Source organism: Peromyscus eremicus, chromosome 19, assembly GCF_949786415.1.
Source record: "Peromyscus eremicus chromosome 19, PerEre_H2_v1, whole genome shotgun sequence".
In the NCBI taxonomy this organism is placed as follows: domain Eukaryota; kingdom Metazoa; phylum Chordata; class Mammalia; order Rodentia; family Cricetidae; genus Peromyscus; species Peromyscus eremicus.
The window spans coordinates 53,147,508-53,165,107 of NC_081435.1; the positions used below are offsets into that span (position 1 = coordinate 53,147,508).

A 17,600-nucleotide genomic window follows, 5' to 3' on the forward strand; every position below is an offset into this window, starting at 1 on the left:
CCTCGTGCTGCGATTTCAAGCTGGCACCATCATACTCGTCTTGAAGGCTCTTTTTTTTTTTTTTTTTTTTTTTTTCTTCTTGGATTCAGAGACAGGATCTGACTGTAGCCTGAGATGTCCTGGAACACCCCATCAGCCAGTCTTGTCTGGTTCTTGTAGCATTCTTCCTGCCTCAAACTGCTGGATGCTTTGAACATCTTTATGGTGTCTTAGTTTAATTGCTGAGATAGATTCTTTTATATTTGATTCATTCCGTTGCAGTTTCGTAAGTTTCAGAACTCTAGAAGCTTGTGTATACACCTTTAAGAATAAATAGAAAATAGTGACTTAGTGGTATAGTAGTAAGAAAAAAATGCTTTAACCTTGTGAACCTCCTGAAAGTGCTCTCAGGAACTAACTGCACTAGGGGTTCCCAAATGGAGCTTTGAACCACTACTTTATATCCTTGTCAAGATTTCAGCCTGCCTCCAGTTTCTTGTCAAATAACTAAACTTTGACTTTGACTGTAACTATTTGTACACATCTGTATAAGCCTAGGAGTAGAAGTCATTTATTTTGTGTTATACACAGAACTTCTCTTAGACAAATACTTATTAGAGAGGGGAGTCCTTCATTTAAAATTGTATTTATTGAGTGCTTCTTATTAGCTGAAAGTTCTGTAGACTGCTTTTGGGGAACATTCACAGTTACACATTATGAAATGGCAGGTTGGTTGTAAATAATATTTACTGAACACATAGTATATTACAGTGTGCTGTTTACATGCATTATCCACCTTAATCTTCCCATTAACCCCAAGCTTCAGAGTATAGGATTGAAGCAGAGAGTAATGTTGGTATGAGATTTTTGCTCAAATAGAAAAGGCCCATGTTGCCTGATTTAAAAAAAAAAAAAATCAGAAAATGGCAAACTAATACAAGAAATTATTTTCTTTGAGGGCAGATCTGCAGAGTATTATGGTGTTAACTGTGAATCCAGTTAAAGAAGGTGCTAGGCTTCTTGGTGAGAGCCTTCATGGTGATGGAAAAAGACACAAAAGTCAGTATACTAAGCTCTGCCCAAAAGAAGCATGGCTACTGAGCTATAAAAGGAGTGGGTACTTAATGCTGGGTATTAAGTTTTCCTTCCCAATTCAGTAAAATATTGCTAAGTAAACTGCAGAATGGTGTTTGAGGGGGCTTAGGGAAAAGTTCAAAGCAAGTTACAAGGAGTAGTGTAGAGAAAGGGCCAGTTACTTACTGTTCATTTTTAGAATCTTAGAATTCAGGGTAGAATCTGGTAAGAGTCAGCTGAGTTTCGTGAGTCTTCCATGAGGGCAGTTAGATAGCTCCATGTAGGTTAATTGGGGTGGGGAGGGCTGGAGAATCTGGAAGTAGTAAACCCATACCGATTGGCATCAGAAGGGTTGGTTGCTATTAAAAGTGAGTGTGGAAAGCCAGGAATGGTGGTGCATACCGTTAATCCCAGCACTCAGGAAGCAGAGGCAGGCAGATCAGTGTGAGTTCTGGGCCAGCCAATGCTATATAGTGAGACGCTGTCTCACAAACAAAAGAAAGTTAGCAGTGAAAGCTTGGGGCTGGCCAGTCTGAACCAAAGAGATAGGCGTTGAAAGTTAGCAGTGAAAGCTTGGGGCTGGCCAGTCTGAACCAAAGAGATAGGCGTTGTCAGCTGGTGGTTCTTACTATGGTTAAGACTTTTAAAAAGTTCCTTTAAGGGGACTAGATGCAGGTGGTGGAAGATCGTCTGATGGTAAAAGGTCGTGAAGGCATTTTCCTCTGACTGCAGTGTGAGAGCCTGGTCCAGGGTGTACACATAACAAGTCATAGGAAAATGGGAAATGCTTTCCTCAGCCATTGAATTCACAGCCCGCATCTCAAAACTCTGCCTTTTCTAAAAATGTCTTCTTTTATGTTTCTTCTTTCTTTTTTGTTGGTTTGATTTGGTGTGAGATGAGATCTTACTACACAAACCAGGCTGACCTCAAACTTGTCATGATCCTCCTGCCTCTGCTTTCCAAGTGCCACCGTGCTCAGCCTGTTGTCACATTTCCCCCTCATTCTTTACAGTTTTATTTAAGTTACATGAGAATTTAGTAATTTAATCACAGGAAGAGTCCATTCAGAGCTGTTTCCAGAGATTAGGAATATATGTTTTCAGGTGAGTATTGATGATCTAGGTTGAATCTTTGTATGTAGTCTAGTTTGCTATAACCAGAGACCGGTAGGAATGCCCTGCCTTCAAATCCTGATCCTGTTCAAACTGATCTAGTATCAGACACTTTAAGGAAGGATCTCTACAGTAGCCCTGACTTGGAACTTGCTATGTAGAGTGAGCTAGCCTTGAACACAAAGAGATCTTCCTCTGCCTCTCAGGTGTTGGGATTAAAGGTATGCACCACTGTGCTTGGCTGAAATCAGATGTCTTTTGCTGGCAGTTTAGACTCATTCTTAGTGTGCCAGCATATGTTGATTGGTGGTGAGTAGAACAGCTGAACTCCAAGGACTGGCGGAACTTTCAGAAAGCTTTGAAATATCTAAATTGTCTAAGCAGAGTACTTGAAAGTAGAGCTGTGAAACATGAACCGAGAGGGAAAACATCTGTTGCTGCTTGTCTACAGTGTAGAAGATGCTCCTTAGCTGTAGAAATCTTACCCTCAAGCAGATTATGATACAAATGAAAACACGTATTTAAAAGATTACTACAAATGTCCCTCATCTGTCACGTCAGTCTGAATTTTGAAGTGCTCTAGAATTCATGCTTTTATCTCTAAATGCTTTTCTTTCTAATCTTCTGATATTATCCTTCACTCAGGGTTTTAAATACAGTCACGCTGATTACAACCAGTATATCTGCTTTTCCCAGATGTATGCATGTAGATGGCTAATGCCATCTCCTTTTAAATGACTAGTAGGCATCTTAAATGTAACATGTCCCAAACTTAATATGTACTCTCCTGTAGACCTTAGTTCCCTGTATCTGAGTGACTAGCACATCTCTCCAGTTGACCAGAAAATCCAGTCATTCATGACTTTACATGTATACACATCATCTTTGTCAGGAAATCGGGACTGCTGTATGTTCAGTATGTATTTAGAATCCAGCATCCACTGCCACACTAAGCTAAGCCTACCTCTCTCACCCAGTTTCTTCTAGTAGTTGCTTGATTTCTCTCTCCTTTACTTCTTACTCCAACCTTTCTAAACACAACAGTAAGAGTGCTTCTTTCAAAATATTAATAAGTAATTGGGTTCCATCCCCAGTTCCACATAAACCAGATGTTGTAGCAAGTGCCTGTATATCTAGCATTTAGAAAGTAGAGGCAAGAGAATTAGAATTAAAGGTCCTTTATATAGGGAGTGTGAGGCAAGCTTAGGATACATAACCTTATCTCAAAGAAAAGATCAATGAGGTGTGGTAAGTGCGATGTGTCATTCTAGCGTTAGGGAGGTTGAGGTAGAAGACATTTTAATCCTGAGGCCACCCTGGACCTAAAACAATAAAATAAAAACCTTAAGTTAGGCTTGTTCCTCTGCTTAATAAACCATCCAAATGCTTTTCTATTCCGAAGTGGAAATAATGTCTCTAGAGCTAGAGTTACAGGTGGTTGTGAGCCATGTATATGCGTGCTAGGAGTGGAACTCAGATCTCCAGAAGAGCAGTGAGTTCTCTTTACAACTGAGCCATTCCTCTAGCACCTAAAAATAATTTTTAAAAGCGAAGTTCATCTGCTTCAGTGATAAAGAAGTTCTTTAAATTCCAAGTTCAAGTTTATAGAAGCCACATCAAAGCACACTGTTACAAGAACATAACTAAAAAAGGAAAGATAAAAGTTGGTTATGTATACGTATCACCTTAGCCAAAAGCTAGTGAGTACCCATGCAGAAAATCAGTAAAACAAAATGATACACAAATCTTACTTTTATCTTTATATCTTGTTTTAGAACAGAAATATTTAACTTCAATTTGCTCCTTGTTCTTTGTTAGGAAGGAGAACTCTGGCTATTGAGCTTTTTTCCCTATATCAGTTAAGACATCCCTTGGTTATACCTGATGAGATGGCTTCTTAATTTCATGAGTACGTAGTGCCTGGCAAACTTCTGAATCGTGAAACGTGTTTTGTATACTGTACTCATGTATTTATGAATCTCATTCATTTGAAAATTTAGCCATTCATTTCTAATATATGATCTTTGACAAGGGATTCTTATGCCTTTTCCAGTTGCTAACTTTATAACATTGATTATCCTATCCAGTATCATTTTTGAGACATGAGCTTCTCTGTTCTTAATACTTCTCACACTGTTCATGCAGTGATTTAAGGTATCTTGACCTCGTGGGATGAAGGACATATTTCTCTCAGATGACAGCAGCATCTTGCCAACTAGTTAGTCTCTTCATTTTGGGTCATATTCTACTTCATCTTTAAAGGAAGCATTAAGGGAAATGTAATTCTGTTACCTGACACATATGCTTAAGATTCAGCTGCAAGTGTATCATAAATGCTGTCTAAAATAATCAAGGGACGTTGAGTCCAATAGTGATTATCCTCTATAGCTTTTCAAACCTTTTTTGCCTTGATCTTGACAGCAACTGTTAGCTACAGAGTCTTTGATACACAAATAAAAATATTTTTTTAGTTAAACACACACACACACACACACACACACACACACACACACACAGCTAGGTGGTGGTGGTGCACGCCTTTAATTCCAGCACTCAAGAGGCAGAAGGAGCTCTGTGAGTTTGAGGCCAGCCTGGTATACAGAGGGAGTTCTAGGACAGGCTTCAAAGTTACACAGAGAAACCCTGTCTCCAAATACCAAGAAAAAACAAAACAAAAAACGCAAAGAAGAAAGAGTGAATAGGCCTGGTGTGGTGCCCTGGCACTCAGCACTTGGGAGGCAGAGACAGGTAGCTCTCTAAATGCAAGGTCAGCCTGGTCTTTATAGCAAGTTCCAGGCCAGCCAGAGCTACATAGTAAGACTCTATCTTGATTGGTAGAATGATTGATAGGTAGATAGATAGATAGATAGATAGATAGATAGATAGATAGGGGCGGGGGAAGTTTTCTAGTCTTTTCCTCGCTTTCAATTTAAGGATAAAAGTTTGATTAGCATCAAGACTAAATTTCTCTCACACCCTTTAGACTTAATAATTATAGGAGCTAAAGGGAGAAGAGACTAGAAGAGGAAGGAATGCTGGAGGAGGGGAAGGAGGAGGGAAGGGCCCTGGTTTTCATGATGTAATTAGTTTCCTACCTCCCAGTGTTTTTTCTGTACAGCACCTATAATGGTCCAGCCACATATTAGTCACTTCATGACTTCAGTCTGCTGTTTCAGTTGCCTGGACCTGGAGCAGTGTTCTCTGAAGGTGTTGGAGCCAGAGGGAAGCCCAAGTTTGTGTTTACTGAAACTGATGGGTGAAAAAGGATGTACAGTTACAGAACTGAACGACTTCCTACAGGCTTTAGAACACACTGACGTTCTTCAGCTTCTCAACCCCCCAGGTAGGTGGGTTTTTTGTTTTGTTTTTTCCTTCGGGAATGTTCTTCAGAAATTCATTGAGTCAAACTTAGAGAAAAATACATCTCTTGACCAGGTAGATTGTGTTCAGTATTATTGGAAAATATAAATGCGTAGAGCTTCATTCTCCTTCCACCTATGTTGAGACCAAAGAAGATATCAAAAGTGTTGGGTTATGGTTGAAGAAGCAAGGTATACAAGACATTTTTAAGCAGTTATTTTAAAAATTTGAATGTAACCCACATATTTGATATTAGAGAATTGTGCTGTAATATTGTAGTCCAATAGAAGACTCTCATTTTCTAGGAAGATGCATGCTAATGTATATACATGTAAGGTTTCTATAATATACACTGAAATAGTGTATCCCAAAACACAGTGTATGTATGTGTATATAAGGATGAGATAAAGTGAGTAGATCAGATATTCACTGCTTTTTGCCATTGCGATATTTTTGAAATGTTAGTCATATGGATTTTTCTTATTATACCTGTATTGAGTGAGGCTTTTCATATGCAAAGTCACGTGAAGAATAAGAAACAAGGGGTTAGAACACGCGGGGCTCATCAGTTAAGAGACTTGCTGCTCTTCCATAGGACCCAAGCATGGTTCCCAGCACCCACATCAGGCAACTCACAACTGTTTATGACACCAGCTCCCCTCTGACCTCTGACATCACCTACACTCACCTGCATGTAAACAGAGACACAAACATACATAAATAAAAATAAAATACAAAATTAAGAATAAAACAAATAGGAAACAGGCTAGAGAGATGGCTACTTAAAAAAATAGGATACAATCTATCCTCCATGTAGCTGCAGGTGGAGTTAATCAGTTACAGAGATATCAGAGAGGAAGGACATTTCATCAGTGTTGCTTGATTATGTGTGGGGGTATCTGAATCCCCAGGGCTCTAGAGGTTAGAAGGAAAATGAAGAGTTCCAGGCCAGCCTGGACCACATAGTGAGATCCTGTTTCAGATAAACAGACACTGCTAGTGGCAGCAGCCCTGCAGTGTCTTTCTTTCCAGGATTCCATTTTGCCATATGTCCCATTAGGAGCAAATAATCCAGGCAAGCCTGGAAGAGCTGTAAACTATAGACTTCATGCTCTCTATTTTATATAACTGTGGTGTATTAGTGTTTCTTTAGAGAACCAAATTGGTTATGATGTATATGTGTACATGCCTGCATATGTTTATATTCACCACATGCATGCAGGTGCTCTTAGAGGCCAGTGGGCATAGGATCCCCTGGAACTGAAGTTATAGGTAGTTGTGAACTGCTTGATGGTGAGTGCTGAGAACTGACCTGCGTCTTCTGTAAGAGCATTAAGCCATCTTAACCACTCTTAACCACTAAGCAGTCTCTCCAGCCCCTAAGATATGTTTTCAATATGAGAAATTAGGAACATAACATATAGTGGTAAATTGTCAGTTACACCTACCAGAAACCCAAACTCAAATTGATGAAGGTAATAAATTATTTCTACCTGAAACACCCAGAAATAGTTAAGACTTCCTAAGAGGCAGAGAAGAGCCTTAAATGTAATATTTTCCCTCTTCTTTCTTGGCGTTGACTTCCTTTTAAAACTGATACTCACTAGCCCAGGATGTCTGCTGGGTCTTCTTAGGCTCATTTATCTTTGTCCCAGAATTCTAAGCAAAAAGCAGGTTATTCTAGTTAACTTGTTTTGTTCACTTGCTTGTCCCTAATACTGTCACTGTAGCCAAGGACATGGAATGTGTCGATATGCCTGGCTTAAAGCCAAGAATGGAGTTAGGCTGAGTCAGCTTTCCAAGAACCACATGGATCACCAAACAAAAATAGACCTGTTGGGTAAGAAAAAGAGGCAACAGACCCTGGAGGTGTAAGCAGACTGATGATCTTAGATTATGAGGGAGGAAACATGGACTCCCAGCCTTCCTCTATACCCTTGCATGCCTCCTTTGGAGGTGTACTATGTTGAATGCTTGGCTTCTTCAACTAGGGTGTATAGGCTAGGAACAATGAACTGCTAATGCAGATACCACATGTAATTGTTGCCCATCTCTAAACAATGAATGTCCTAAAGGAGCATTTAAAAAATTGTATATACTCAGTGCTTTGAATAATAGGTACCCAGAAGTTGTAAGGATTGAAATCCACTAGCCTAATACACTGTGCTATCTACTAATTTCTCATCTTTATAGAACACCAAAGCCTCTGAAAATTTAAGAGAAGTAAATATAACCTTCTTCTCTTTTTCAATAATACAATCACTCTGGCTGTAGGTTGCGTGATCTATACAGTGAATGGGGTATTCTCTGCCTCAGAGTTACAGGAATCACATGGAACGGAAGCTCATGCCGGTAATCCAGCAGTCAGGAAGCTGAAGTAAGAGGAGCAGCATGAGTTTAAGGTTAGCTTGGGTTACACAGTGAGTCCAGGCAAGCTTCAGCTATAGAGTAATATCTCTCAAACCAAAAATAATTATAGAAAATATCTTTTATGTTTTAATAACAAATTTGAGAATAAGACTATCATAAGAAAATGTAAGCTCTGACAATAATCAGTTTAGTTTGTGACTTGGCTCAGAATTCTTCATTGAACACTTGTATTCCATTACTTTCGAAGTCTCAGGCATTAAGTGTATGGATTCAGAGATGAACAAGGCAATCATTTCTGCCTGTTAAAAGGTCTTTGTTCAGTAGAGCAGACAAATACCAAATCTGGAACAACTATACAATTATAAGCCACTTGTAGTGGTGTATATCTTTAATCTCAGAACTTGGGAGGCAGAGGCAGGCAGATCCCTGAATTCAAAGCCAACCTGGTCGACATAATGAGTTCGAGGACAGCTGGCACTACGTAGTGAGACCCTGTCACAGTGTGTGTGTAAGTTTATCTGATCTCCAGTTTTCCTTTTTAGTACATTACATTCGTAAATCTTAGTGAAGATGCAGAGTGTGCTAGTGTTTTCTCTGTTTTGTTCTTTTTTTTTTCACACCTCTGTTTTGTTCTTAATGTGATTTTACAGAAAGCATTAGTTCTTACTCCACAGAAAGCCATGTTTTTCTCTGACAGTCCTTACAGAGAGTGTGATTAGGATAAGATGTGTTCTGTAGATGCTGTGGCATCTTACCAGACCTTTCAGGTCCAGATGCAAGAAGGGGGAACTAGATTCATTTTGACTCAAGGAAGAACTTTAGTCTGATTTTGCTATATTCTGTTCCAGTTGTTAGGGAATTACAACCAGAGATAGCTCTTTTTTTTTTTTGGGGGGGGGGGAGTTGGTTTTTTGAAACAGGGTTTCTCTGTGTAGTTTTGGTGCCTGTCCTCGCTTTCGCTCTGTAGACCAGGCTGGCCTTGAACTCACAGAGATCCGCCTGGCTCTGCCTCCCGAGTGCTGGGATTAAAGGCGTGCGCCACCACCGCCTGCCAGAGATAGCTCTTAAGAGACAGATAACTGTAGTATAGAGGTCCCTGTCTTTTGAGTAGCTAACTGAGATTCCTTTTTATTTGTTCTGAAAGCTGAACTTGGCTAAGGCAGAGCTGGGAGTGACTTCCAGTGGCCACTAGCATGAAGCTGAAGACAAGTGCAAGTTCATCCTGAAACTTGTGCTCTCCTAATACGGTTTCTAAAGGAGCCCCTAGGAATGAGGTGTCCCCGTCTGCTAGCTCTCTCATTGGGCTTTCCACAGCTCACGGGTTGACTTTGCTCTTCATCTGGTCTTCCTTGAATTATTTGTTAAACTGCTTCTAGTTTTGATGTGCTTGATCACAAGCACATACACCTGTAAACACACATGTGCACTTACCATACTCACATGCATCATATTTACATACACATAAAAACAATAATAATAAAAATTGAAACAGATTTTTAACATTTTTATACAACATATTTTGGTCATATTTCCCCCTCCCCCAACTCCTCCCAGATCCTACTTAACGTCCCTACCCATGCAAATTCATGTTTTCTTTCCAGCAGTAAACCACAAAACAAAAAGCAAAACTCAGACAACAAATAACAAATCAAATCAAACAACCCAAAACAAATAACAAATAAGACAAAAAAGTGAAATAAAAAGCTCCCCCCTCCACATACACACACACACACACACACACAAAAGAAAAAAGAAAAAAATTCTGGCCAACTACTCTTGGACATGGGGCCTGCCCTGGAGTGTAGTTGACATCTAGTATATATATATATATATATATATATATATATATATATATATATATATATATATATATATTATACTCCATTGTAGAAAATGTATTTTCTCTCTGCCAGCAGGCATCAGTTACAAATAGCTTCTTGGTTAGGGGTGACACTCTGTGCCCACTTCCCCTTCTGCTATGTGCTGGCATTTTATATGGCTGGAATTTGTGCAGGTCTTGCACATGTTGTCCCAGTATCTTTGAGATCATACGTGCACAACCCTTCTGTATCTGGAAGACACTGTTTCCTTGGAGACATCCACCACCAGTGGACCTTGAGGGGAAAGGAAAGGCTTTGTGAAGACATCTCATTTAAGACTGAGTGTTCCAAAGTCTCTCACTCTGCACATTGTCTACTTGTGGGTTTCTGTGTTAATTTCCATCTACTGCAAGAAGAAGCTTCTCTGATAAGGATTGAGCAATATTGGATCTATGGGTATAGTAGTATGTCCTTAGGGGTAATTTTATTGCTGTTCTTTCTGCAGCATAATAGTAGTAGGTTTTCCCTTTGGCCTATGACTTACCTAGTCTCAGGTTCTTGGCCATTTTAGCAGTGTCAGTTATAGGTCCCATCTCATGGAGTGGGCCTTAAATCCAATCAAAAGTGGTTGGTTACTCGATGACATTGGTGCCATTGTAGCACCATTATATCTTGCAGGTAGATCATTGGGTACATTGAGCCGTTTGTAGCTGGGAGATGTTGAAGATTTTCTTTCTCCTTGGTAGTGTGCAGAGTACCTTCCAGTACCATGAACACTAGTCAGTAGGGGTTATGCTTCTAGTTATGAACCAGCTCAACTTCTTGGATGTCTCTGGTTTGTATCAAGTTGAGAAAAACTAACTTGCACACTGCTTACTTGTGCAACTAACTGAGTTGAAGTGCTGGTGATGTGAACACTTATGACCACATATTTGTATGTGCTGGCATTGAGAACTTCACGGTGATATCTGTCTAGCAGGTATCTTAAAAGGTGCATCCTGATCTCAGAAATGGTAGCGTTTGAGGAAAAAGTCTTCCTAAAAATTGGAGAAATGTGGCAAATAATTTCCCTTCCTAACCATGGAGAAATAGAGTATATCAAGTCTTTTGCAGGTCTTTTTCTTGTGGTTTTGCAGAGTTTTCAGCTGAAGAATGCCTACTGATAGAGAAGGAGAAGTAAATACCTGATTTGTGACAAAGACAGATATTTCTTTGTTGTTTTGTGTATATAAGCAAGGAAAACCCTCTTTTGTGACTTTACCTTTTTTTCCCCCCTTAGGATTAAAGATCACTGTAAACCCAGAATCAAAGTCAGTTTTGGCTGGACAGTTTGTAAAACTGTGTTGCCGGGCAACTGGACATCCTTTTGTACAGTATCAATGGTTCAAAATGAATAAGGAGGTAATTTTTAAATGTCTTTTAATTCCATTTAGGTTGGTTGGTTAGTTGATTAGAGGCAAGATCTTATTCTGTAGTCCAAGCTGGCCTGGAACTCACTGTGGAACCCAGACTGGTCTTAAATTTGTGGTGATACTGCTGCCTCGATTCCTAAGTGCTAGGATTAGAGTGTGAACCATCAGACCTGACTATTTCACTAATATGGGTGGGTAAAACCACTCCCAGAAGGCATAGTGTTATTAAATGAAAACCCTAGTGTCCCCTCCGTTCCAAACACGGAAAAAAACCTGTGCTGCCTGTTGGGGGGATTGGAAGAGAATAAATTTCTGTGTGGCTTTCTCATGCGCCCTTTATTTTGGTCAGGTCTTCCACCATTCCTCGTTTCCCCATCCGTTACCCCTCTTTGTGCTTGCGTGATAGTGTTTATTCCCTGTGGCCCCTTGACTATGTTTATCCTTCTCTTAAATCCAAAATATTCCTTCTAGTCCTCTGTAGAACTGGCTTGATGGTCATAAGTTCCTCTTGTCTGTTTTTATTGTAAAAAGTTTTAGTTCTCTTATAATTTTTAATAGATAGTTGTGTTGGGTATAATAGTCTGGGTTGGCAGTTGAAGTCTTTCAGAACTTGTTCTTTCCAGGTACTTCTGGGTATAAAAGTTTTTATTAAACAACCCTAGGTGTTATTCTGATGGGTCTGCCTTTATTAGTGACCAGCCCTTCTGTCTTGCAGCTTTCAGTACCCTCTCTTTATTCTGTGCTTTTAGTGTTTTAACTATAATTATGTCATGGGGATTTTCTTTCTTTGTCTTCTCTATTTGGTATTTTGTAAGCCTTTTATGTCTGAATGGGTATTTCTTCTTTAAGTTTAGGAAATTTTTTCTTCTATTATTTTATTGAAAATATTCTCTCTGTCTTTCGTGTGGTATTCTCCTTTCTCCATGCTCATAACTCTAAGGCTGTGTCTTCTCAAAGTTCTCCATACTTTTTTTTAAGTCTATTATTGACCTTTACTGAGTAATACAAAGTCTTCCATCTCTGACACTCTGGTTTCCACATGATCCATTTTATTGGTGAAACTCTCCACTGAGGTTTTTATTTGGCTTATTGAGTTTTTTCATTTTTCAGCATGATTTCAGTTTGGGTTTTCTTCAGCAAGTAAGTCAACCTTCTTCTTGAATTGACTTCCTCATTTCCTCAGCTTTTTGTTTTTATTCTTCTGAACCATATTCATATCTTCTCTGAGTTGTTTGAACATGATTATAATCTTTTGAATTCTGCATCTGGTAGTTCTTCCATGATTAGTAGTTTTAGGAGATGACATGTCGTGATTTTGTGCGTCTGTGGCTTTTGTTTCTGCACTGGGACGAGTGCATCTGAAATAGTTTGTTGATTGAGCCTTCTCTTCAAATTTTTCTTTTTCAGTGGAGGTCTGTACACTGTTCAGGAGAGGATCTTGTAAATTGTGAGAGGGTTGAGATGTTTTCCTTTGTGGGACCAGTAGTGAAGGCTGTAGGGACAGGGCCTACCTAGTGGTACAAAATGGAGACGTGTCCTCGAGGAGAGGAGCCGGGTGACCTGTGTGAGAGAAGGATGGGCCTAGCCAGAGGCACAAGGATGTGGGCTCCGGGAGCACTCAGGCAGCCCGGCAGGGAAGGGAGAGAGAGAGTCTGGAGGAGCTGGATGTGGTGTCAGACAACATGGCAACTCGGAGAACCAGGAAGCCTGGCAGCGCAGGACTGCTGGAGGAGTCGTCCAGCATATGGGGTGGGACAGAGTGGGGCCTCGTTCTAATAGCTGTTTGCAACCGATTATGGTGTCTCATAGGAAATTTATGGTTTTGTACATCTTTTCCCTACATGAAAATAAAACAGAGCAGTTACATAGACATTCAGTACTAGGTTAAGTCTGTGTTGGCCCTAGTTACCATTACTGGATGTATGAATCCCTGTCACCAAGGTTGTGAGATTCTATATGTATCAAGCCCTTGAGAGATGGTAACTAAAGGTATTTTATCATATTTTTTCTAGTTGCTTTTATTTTAATGAAGTCCTCTTGTAGATGATAGAGAAAAAAATTACTATGGAAGTATATAATTATAAAATACATCATGACTAGAAGTTAGTGTTATTCATTATGTGGCACTGTTTACCATGCGAGAAAAGCCACGAGGCACAACAAAACCCACTATAAGAGTTTATTAGGGAAGAGAACAGAGGAGATATGCTTAGGCCTATTGAAGATTGTGCAGGGAGAGCAGGGGAGGGGTATGTGGCCTGCTTTTTATCGATCTCCCATGCACACATGGGCTTACATAGCTACACCATGAATGTGCATAGATTACGTGATCATGCTGCATGCAAATTGTGTGATCATGCAGCACACAGATTACGTAGGATGTAAGGCCCTGGAATGACCAAGCTTCTTGCCAGCGCATGTAGCTAGTGGAGTGGCCAGGAATTCCAACAGCATGGCCACAGGGGGTGAGGAACCCACAGAGAACTGATGGGCTTTTTACATACAAACTTGCTGCCTAAAGAAGGCAGAGAACAGCAAGACAACCGGGTATCTATTGTCTGTGCTGCTGAGAAATAGCTGTAGTGTGGTCTCAGTGAGTTAATGAAGGTGAATTAATGAAGGTGAATTCATATGTGTGAGGATATGGTTAGCCAGACCAATAGATCGGATGTGGAGCAAGAGGAAGCAGAAAGAACTCAAGGAGGTTTCCCTAGCTTTTCCACTGTTTACTCTGTAGGGTTTCTTGGTTTTTTGAGAAGACTGGAGAGGTCTCTGTCTAGGAGGGAAAATAAGAGTGTGACTTCAGACCATGTCTGTTGTATATGCAAGTGAATCCCATGGGCAGTTTGGATAGCCAGAGAGACAACAGTGGGAGTTTATAATGAACGAAATTGAAAGCTGGAGCAGTCGATGAAGTGAGAGAGTGAAAAGCAGTGTTTCTAGAGGAAAGGGGTGACCAGCTTCTTCAGTGCTGCTAAGAAGAGAACGTAAACAGAAAGATGTTTGTTGACTGATTTTTGATACAAAGGACTTAAAAGTATGTTTTTGAAAATGATTTGGTAAAGGAAAGAAACACATGCTAAAGCCAAGAAAAAAATACAGGAACAATTTCAGAGAAGATGGGATTATTGAGAAAGAAAAACTTTTCCCTCTTCGTTTCTGTGCTCGGGAAGATGGAGTAGTAGGAGCTGGAGGAGTGACTCAGCAGTTAAGAGCACTTGCTGTTCTTCCCAGGGACCTGCCTACAGTTTCTAGCACCAACTTAGCAGGTTACACCTGTCTAACGCAGTTCTAGGAGATCTGACGGCCTCTTCTGGCCTCTGCAGGCACATACACAAATACAGGCAAGCACACATACAATGAAATAAAATGTATCTTTAAATTAAAAAAAAAAAAAAAAATGGGGACCAGGCATGGTAGTGCATGCCTTTAATCCCAGGTCTCCAGAGGCAGGTGGGTCTGAGTTTGAGGCCACCCTGGTCTACATAGTGAAATCCAGGATAGCCAGGGCTATGTGGAGAGACTTTGTCTCAATAGATGGATGGATGGATGGATGGATGGATGGATGGATGGATGGATGGATGGATAGATGGATGATAGGTAGGTAGATAGATAGATAGATAGATAGATAGATAGATAGATAGATAGATTCATTAGCTGAAGAAACCATGGGTCTACAAGATGGCTCATTGGGAAAAGGCTCTTGCTGACAAGACTGATGATCTGAGTTTCAACCCTAGGACTCATGTGATCAAAAAAGAAAATTTCCAAAAGTTGTCCTCTGACCATCATACCATCATGTATTGTGATACATGTGCATGTGTGTACATACACATAATAAATAAGTGCAAAATATTCTGAAAAACTATATGCATGGAGAAACCTATAAATTAAGCAGTTTGCTAAATTGGTGAAGTTAGAGGCTAATATATCTAACTATGAGAAACCATGAGAAAATCAAGTGTGTTTCTTCTTAAAAGACCAGAGATTCTAGACGGTTGCTTCATGTCTTTAATTCCAATAGTTGGGAGGCAGAGAGGCAGGCGGATCTTTATGAGTTCAAGGGTGGCAGGGCTACATTGTAAGACCCTGTCTCAAAACAAACAAACAAACATGCTTAAAAATTACATGCTCAAAAAATGGTTCTAAAAGAACAAGGGTAGACTAGGGAAGTTTTGTGTTGTTGTTCATATAGTTGTGCAAGTCTTCTTTATGGCCATAAAACTGAGAGAATTTATGATAGATTTATTCTGATCTGAGAGTAACATGAAGAGAACACTAACTGTTATTCAAGTTCTGACCAAAGTGAAAAAAACCTGCTATGGCCATTCCTTCCTCTCACTTCTGTGCTTCCATGAAGCCAGAGGCTTGAAGGACGCCGGAGATGGTTTTGCTTAGCGGCCTGTCTTCTTACAGTGTTTCCTAGATGAGAAAGTGAAGTCCCAAGGTAAAATAGTGTATCCACGTCTTCGTAGCTGTTTGACCAGAAATGAAAATAATAGCCAGTTTGTTTCCTTCATGCCACTCTGCTGTTTACTGCATTAAATGCTACTTATAAAAGTGGCAGTTTCATAAATAAATATACTGTTTTAATGACCAGATGGGTTCCTACTAGTGAGCCCCTGTAAGATCTGGGGGACAGCTAACTTCTCTGTTGAATGGATTTGTTAAAGACTCGATTTCTGCCGGACAGTGGTGGCGCACGCCTTTAATCCCAGCACTCGGGAGGCAGAGACAGGCGGATCTCTATGAGTTTGAGGCCAGCCTGGTCTACAGAGTGAGTTCCAGGACAGGCTCAAAAGCTACACAGAGAAACCCTGTCTCGAAAAACCAAAAAAAAAAAAAAAAAAAAAAACTGGATTTCTAACACTCTAGTCCTCAAAAATCTCACTTTTTACTTTGTAACTAGCACATTTTATAACTTGAAGAAAAAAAGAAATATACTTTTCAAAGGTCCGTAATAAAATCAGATTTTACACAGCATGTATTATATTATAAGTTGGATTTTTGATGAACCCTTCACTTATGCTCTCTGATTCTTTTGCAGATCCCATATGGAAATTCATCAGAACTTATTTTTAACACAGTGCATGTAAAAGATGCAGGCTTTTATGTCTGCCGAGTTAACAACAATTCCACCTTTGAATTTAGCCAGTGGTCACAGCTCGATGTCTGTGATGTGGCAGAAGTAACAGAAAGCCTCCAGGGTACGTGACAAATGAAGTTGCGTATTGGTTAGTGGGTCATCGTATTTTATTTAAATGATAATTTAAAAATAACTTCAGAGTATAACTGTCACGCACGAGTCATTAAGAGTTAACTCCACATGGTCTGATTGTCGTTTTCTCTGTCAGCCCCTTAAGATGACATGGCCGCTTCTCATTCTCATGCCTGATGCTGAACTTGAACTGCTGACGTTCATGCCCTTTACATGTGGCAGCTATAATTCAAGCTTAGTTCCCCCTCACTTCTCCTTTCTTGAGTATCCCCACCTGTTAGCCAGAATTTCTCAACTGTTTTTGTTCACCACAGTATTCTTTTCTCTTTAGAACATCACTTAACATTTGTGGACTTTGATGAAAATATACATTAAGTATGGTTTTAAAGATTGTAAAAACTAAAGGATACACTTAGATATATCTGCATAAATTGTAGGAAAATTTTGGTTTTATGTTTAACCCAGAGATTTTATCTTTTCTTTGAATTTAAGGAAGTGTGGATGGTATCTCAGAATCCAAGTTGCAAATCTGTGTTGAACCAAGGTCCCAAAAGCTGGTGCCAGGCAGCAAATTGGTTTTACAGTGTGTTGCTATTGGAAGCCCTATTCCTCACTACCAGTGGTTCAAAGATGAGTCACCATTAACACATGAGACAAAAAAGCATTACACGGTAGGCAGTTGATTTTCTAGGGGGTGGGAGGGTTGGATTAGTCTGTAAGATAAATAGTACCATTAAGATGTAAAGGGACCACTTAAACTCATGCTCTCTGGAATGTTTTTAGTACTTTTAGTTTAAGTTCTTTATGTTTCAGTATTTCTTGTGTTTGCAGCAAGGCTAGATTTCAACCAAGCTTTGGGATAAGATGTCAGATATTACTGCACCAAACTTTGCACTGTTAGAATCATCTTATCATTTGCTTGCTCATACTTAGCTTAATGAATGAAGATAATATAAGGATGTATAATTTTTTTTGAAGTGCTGCATTTGGAACATTTTTTAAATGCAAATGACTTTCATTTTAATCAATTTTCAAATTAAAGTTGAAGAGAAAATATGTGTTCTGATGTTGATACAGGTTCCATATGTGGATCTAGAACATGAAGGGACCTACTGGTGTCATGTTTATAATGATCGAGGCAGTCAAGACAGTAAGAAGGTAGAGATCATCATAGGTAAGCAGTACTAGAGTTCTGATGCATAAGATACAATGTAAGCTGTATACCTGGAGTGCTTAAGCAAAGGAAACTATCAC

The 17,600-nt window shown here is 39.7% G+C and overlaps 1 protein-coding gene across 2 annotated transcripts in view; it reads left to right on the forward strand.

Moving 5' to 3' along the window:
- Positions 1-17,600, forward strand: part of Malt1 (MALT1 paracaspase) — a 54,650-nt gene that overhangs the window by 1,068 nt on the left and 35,982 nt on the right. For both annotated transcript variants that reach the window (XM_059245980.1, XM_059245981.1), the window contains exons 2-6: positions 5,343-5,509; positions 10,996-11,117; positions 16,176-16,335; positions 16,839-17,017; positions 17,424-17,520. In XM_059245980.1, the coding sequence (XP_059101963.1) occupies positions 5,343-5,509; positions 10,996-11,117; positions 16,176-16,335; positions 16,839-17,017; positions 17,424-17,520 (725 nt within the window). The remainder of the gene's footprint in view (positions 1-5,342; positions 5,510-10,995; positions 11,118-16,175; positions 16,336-16,838; positions 17,018-17,423; positions 17,521-17,600) is intronic.